Source organism: Poecilia latipinna, unplaced genomic scaffold (assembly GCF_001443285.1).
Source record: "Poecilia latipinna isolate Pla-1442-1.1 unplaced genomic scaffold, P_latipinna-1.0 Scaffold1, whole genome shotgun sequence".
Lineage (NCBI taxonomy): Eukaryota > Metazoa > Chordata > Actinopteri > Cyprinodontiformes > Poeciliidae > Poecilia > Poecilia latipinna.
The window spans coordinates 688,478-694,386 of NW_015112617.1; the positions used below are offsets into that span (position 1 = coordinate 688,478).

The 5,909-nt window shown below is 37.7% G+C and overlaps 1 protein-coding gene across 14 annotated transcripts in view; it reads right to left on the minus strand.

Annotated features, from left to right (window-relative positions):
- Positions 1 to 3,739: 3,739 nt before the first annotated feature.
- ncam1b (neural cell adhesion molecule 1b) overlaps positions 3,740 to 5,909 on the minus strand; it is a 131,389-nt gene continuing 129,219 nt past the window's right edge. For 12 of the 14 annotated variants that reach the window (XM_015036202.1, XM_015036434.1, XM_015036738.1 and 9 more), the window contains one exon: positions 3,740 to 5,280. In XM_015036202.1, the coding sequence (XP_014891688.1) occupies positions 5,166 to 5,280 (115 nt within the window). In that variant the 3' untranslated portion in view covers positions 3,740 to 5,165. The remainder of the gene's footprint in view (positions 5,281 to 5,909) is intronic. The other 2 variants (XM_015036577.1, XM_015036661.1) reach the window with 2 other exon arrangements.

The window sequence follows — 5,909 nt, forward strand, 5'->3', positions numbered from 1 at the left end:
ATTAACATACCAGAGTATTTAGAGGTTTGTAATGCTAGTATGTGCGGTCTGTGGGCAGACCACCTATTACAGACATTTGGAATCATCTTTCGGGTCAAATATAACTACGCTACGGTTCAAATTTAGCCCAAAAACCTGAGTTTGACACATCTTGGATGGAGTAAAGCAGACTAGTGTAGAGCTGTAAAATTTGTAAATTATAAAAACTTTTTTTTTATTTGAAGACTGGCCTGCATTTCATTTGAATTCAGGACAAGTGTTAGTTTTCAGTCCAGTTTTAAGTCAAACCTTAAAATTCTCTTCACAAACTGAGGGCTCAAATAAGTTTCAGAATAAAAATCTGTTAAAAAGTATAGGTAATTTTAAGCTTTAGTTTTTTTTTTAGATGATGGTTATAACTTGGAACCTTGCCATGACTTAAAATTAGATCATTACAGATTTTAAGGTGTAACAAACATTACTCAGCAGAAAATGTGAAAATGCAGAAGTTGTGTGAAAGAACAAAAAAGAAAAACAGATCTTTATTCATTTTAATATGAATAAACTTCATACGTTGTTTTATTAAAATATTTTTTTTTTCAAGTTTTAGTTTCCTCTAAATTTTTAGATCAATTCAGTAGAACACTGATATTTTTTATTTATTGTCGTCGTACCCAACATGATTGAGAGATGCACCTTGCTGCTACTTTTACATTTCGACCTAGTTTTTGTTAAACTGTGACAGAATAAAACAATAAATGCCATGGTATTCATTTATTTATTAGCTAACTTTAAGCCCTTTTAAGGATCTATGTTCATGCTTGGATAACAATGGACATGATTGTATTTAGTGACGTTTTTCTCTCCAGTAAAAGCCCGTCTCTTGCTTTACTCTGAAGTCGGCCGTCCTGCTTCCTGTGCCAGCGGTTAGCTTGACCGGCTGTGAGAATGTCTGTGAGAACGTCAGGGCTTGTTTCTCCATCACAGTTTCTGTCAGGCGGATCTCCAGGACATCAGAACTGGCAACAGAGTGAGGAAATCCAGAAATCAAAAAGTGACAGGCCTTCTAATCAGTCGCCATCGTCTTGAGATTGTTTATAGCGGAATAATGCACATCAGTTAATGAGTGCTTTAGTCCATCAACAAAAACAAAAGTAACATGCCAGATTTACCACAACAGGTTCGTTTCTAACAGGCTGAGGGTGTGTAATGGATCCGTGTCTCTACGGGGAAATAAAACTTTATGTAGAGTAAACAGGTAAAGAGTGGCTGAAAGTGGATTCCAGGCCGTGTCAGTGTGTTTGTTGACGCTCTGTTGACACAACACAGGTTATGTCACAACAGATACTGAAGGGAAGGAATGCCACGTGAAAATACCAAGGCCCCTACTGGAACATAGTTCTGACATCTGAGCCTGTTTGTATCAAGTTTGTTCCTGCACAAACACATTTTCAAAGAGTAACATTGATTAGTTTAGTTTGCAGCCCAGCGTCTCTCTCTCTCTCTCCCCGAATAAAACATTCTGATAAGTTCTGAGGAGGAAGACAACCTACTTGTTCAGTAACATTTCAGTAAGTAATCCAGGGTGTTTGTCGTGTGGAAGGAGAAATTTGGAGGGGGGAAAAAAAAATACGCCATCACTGCCATCTGCTGTCCAACGCTTGTCACTGCATAAATGCGAGCGTAGAAAATAAAATGGTGAGTGACAGAAATATTAGAAAAGGATTCAGAAGTTAATTTATGTCAGGAAATTCAAACTAATTGCATTCAGTAGTTATATTTCTCAAACATTTCTGTTAGTTCAGATATATTTGGCTTACAGGCAATGAAAAAAAAGAAACGATCAGCTTCTCAAAGAACTAGAATGGCACTTTTAAACATTTTTTTAATACAGAACTGTTAGTACGGCACACAATTATGAGTAGAACTGGTTACTTGCCACTTATCCATCAAACACTCTGGACAGCAAGAATAGACTACAAAATGTCACTGGTAACGGAGCTGGCTGACCACAGGGTCATATGTCAAAGAATATTGATGAAAACTTGAGAGAGGAAAACAATCATCACATTCTGACATCCAGATTCTGGGGGAAGAGGGGAGAGGTCCACAAAGATGATTTGGGGAACCATGTGCTGTGCTGGTGCTGGTCCAGTGTGTTTTATCAAATCCAGGCAGTGCAGTAGTCTACCAGGAAACTTTAGCATATTTTATGCTTCCCTCTGCTGACGAGCTTAACACGGATGCTGAAACCATTTGCCAGCTTGATTTGACAACTTTACTGACCTAAAATTCAAACATAAACTAAGGTATTGCATAACAGGAAGGACACCTTCCAATGATGGAGGCAAGTGAAAACACCTTTATTAAAGTAACCTCAAAGCCACTGGTGATGAACGCCTCCCTACACACTGCATGGATGCTGTAATTCATGCAGAAACAGCTGTGATTAACTGCAGTACATGTAGTGTAGAGTATGAGTTCAAAGCCACGTATTTATATATATGATTTATTTAGTCTGGTGTTCTAAAACCATGATAACAGAAATGTGTATGATGTTTCACTTTTGAATATTCAAAAATTCACATTTTTTTTTTATTGAATCAATTTGCAAAGTTATTAAAGACAACTCTGTCTCTCCATTTGTGCTCTAATATTTTCTACCACACTTTTTTCTTCCACTCACCTTTCCATCAAAACACTTGGATACAGTTCTCTTAACAGCCACAGTTATTCTGTAAATCCTAAACGTTATGAATGCTTGAAAAGTATCACAGTTTGTAATATGAGTATCATTCTCGGACAGAGTGTGAAAATTCAGATTTATTGACACGCATCTGTAAGTAAATAAAAAATAAAATGTAAATACAAATAATGGGCTAGGAGAAAATTGGATTCAGAAACCATTTTTATTTTGTAAATGGGTAATCGCTCAGGCTGTACACTGATGTTTTCTGAGTTTTACCCAATAAAAACAGTTAGGAGCATCCAGAGACGAGAGAGCGAGGTGACGAGGTAACGAGAATGAAACGGGATGAGAAGAGATCTGTACTCCGTTCTTTCTGGACTTTACATTTGATATCTAAAGCTTCATTAAAAAAAACAAACAAAAAAAAAAACACGTCTTGTTCTGCTGTTTCAGGTGGCTCACCTGCTTCCTGCCCAACGGGATTCCTCAACTCATCAGGCAGCTGCTCTGGGTGAGAGATTCTTACTAAAACAAAAAGACGTTTTTTAAGACAAAAAAACAAAAAAAAACAAAAAACAAAAACAAAATCCAAACGGCACATCAGAAAACACGGGCAGGGGAGAAGTAAAAAACTTTGTGTAGTTATGCCAGAAGAAGCTCCCCAGGGAATACACATTGATTCGATATGAGAACAGGTTTCTCCTGTACAGACAGAAGCACGTATCTGTGCCTCATAGTTTATACGTTATGAAGCACTGACTGAGTTCATGCCAAAGCTCAAAACACCTTCCGTCACTACAGCCGGCGATTATATAGCACTGTGACCAGAGACGGACAGTTTTTATACACTACACTTGTTATAATGACCACACTTGATGTGCTTTTTCGTCTAATATTACACCAAATAAAAAAATTAGGCTCCCTCACAACAAAGCTATACAGGTTATCATACAAACTGATGACGAGACAGTCTACTGACACACAGGTACAGTGCACGAGTTCGCAGGCAGGGATGGGGAGGGGAGAGGAGTCAGTCGTTTTTGAACAGTACGAAATGCTTTTTTTTTTTTTAGTTTTTCCTTCTTCTTTAGTGTTTCTGAGCGAATCTCCAGACTTATGGAGCCAGAGCTGTGATCTCCACAGATGTCAAGAAGATAAACCGTCTTCGTCCTCTGGGCAGATATCGTTATTCAGCTGGCGGTCGCGTGACATTCACTTGATTTTTTGGAGGTTTTTTTTGTCCTCCAAACACTTGGCTTTAAGTCAGCTGTTCCGCTGGCGTCTCGCATCTCATCTTCAGGACGTTCCCTTTTTTTTTTTTTTCGTTAAATGCATGGTATCGTGAATATTTAACAGCACTATTATAAGGCAGTGACAGAATAAGTTTGACAAATTGGTCCATATCTGATATGATCATGCACACTGTTGCATCGTAGAATATCTCCCTCCTGCAGCTGCAGCCTTTTTTTTCATTATTTACCAAAACAAATACTTTGCCTTGCAAAAGTTACAATCCCTGATTTTTTTTTTCATATTTTGATACAAATGTTGACGGATTTTATTAGTTTTTGATACTGATTAACACAAAGGTGCACATAATTGTGAAAAGCACAAGTTACAACATATATGGCCAATTTTCTTTCCCCCCCAGGGGCCAAAACTGTTGTCACTATGTGTAGAAACAATAGAGCTATACCTAAACGACTGCAGTGAAATATGATCAAACACAATTTATGAATCAAGGATGGTTGAATACAAATAACTGCCATACAGTTTTGGATTTAGAAAAAAAAAAATTGAGCATCATGAATCTGTTTTAAGATCGTGGTCGTAACAAAATGTGAAAAAGTTCAGGCTTGTGAACACTTTTGCAAGTCACCGCACGTCTAAACGCTTTAGTCGGGTCTCGGTTTTTCGATCGACGCCAGCGTTAAAAATCCCTGTAACAGACACAGTGAAAACTTTACAACCACTTGCAGGTCAGACATGCAGAACAAGCTACTTGGAGACTATCCCACAAAAAGTCAAATAATAATAATTAAAAAAAACAAGTTTAAGTTTTGCACAATAGAACAATAAAATAAGAAAAATAATTTCTATTTATATAGTCATTTTCTCTTACATTTATATTTCTCATAATATTCCAGTATTCGTGAGTAGCTGGCAAAACTACGCACGTTTTATTTATTTATTTTTTAAAGTTTCACACACTTACGAGGCGGTCCTTTAGTAAAAGCAGAAGTGTCCGGACTGGTTACGTAAAAATGAGAATTAAAAATAAATAAATCTCTTATGATCTAAAGATAAACTCTGCAGGGTGTGGTAAACATTTAATAAACGAAAGCAGTCAGAGTGCGCGCTAACCGATCCACGGAGGTGTGTGGTGTTAAATGCGTTAAGGGCACTAAAAACAAAAGCTTTTCCTGTCACTGCTGCTCTAAAGCGTGACTGGGCGGCGGAGGGGGAGGAGGGGTTTTTGCGTTTCCCAGTTGGCCCATCATACTTTGCTCTCTGTCGTGTTTGTCTGTATGACACTGTTGTGTGCCGAAGTGATCAGGGGGTTTGGTAGGTCTCCCTCCTCCAGTTTGCTTTTCTCATCAGCAAATATCTTCCTGCAGTGGAAAAGGAGACAAAGTTTAAAATTAGAAATGTTAGCGTGTGCGTGGTAAAGTAGGAAAAAAAGAAAAAAAAGAAGGAAATCCCAGCAAACAAAACGGGTTTCTAGAAACAAACAATACCCAATATGTAAGACGACGCTGCAGTTAAGACGTCTTCTTACATATTTCTTCACCACCTTGACACGGTCGGATAAAATAAACAGATAATGACATTCCCACATCCCAAACTGACTCTCTTCCCTAAAACCAAACGTTGAGCAAATGTGTGATAATAATAATCAGCTTGGTTTTGTTTAACTTCTGAGCATTATTAATAGAAGAATAAATGCGCCCCAGGTTTGTTACAGAATGTCCCAGTTCCATTTGAAGCCCGTTTTTCCAGATTTTTCCTGCAGCAGCTCACAGGAACAAACACCAGTTGGAATCTCTCAATACCTCTGGATAAAAGTTTGAGGAAATGCTTGAAGTTATGGAGTTAAAGCCTGAACTGATGCATCTTATTATTATGACTAGAAAGGTGTTTCAAAAATAATATAGATCATATTGCTATTCAAGTGATGGTTTCTATGCAGATGACCTCAGGTTGTTAAGAGACCACTTTACTTTTGAAGACATTACTTTTT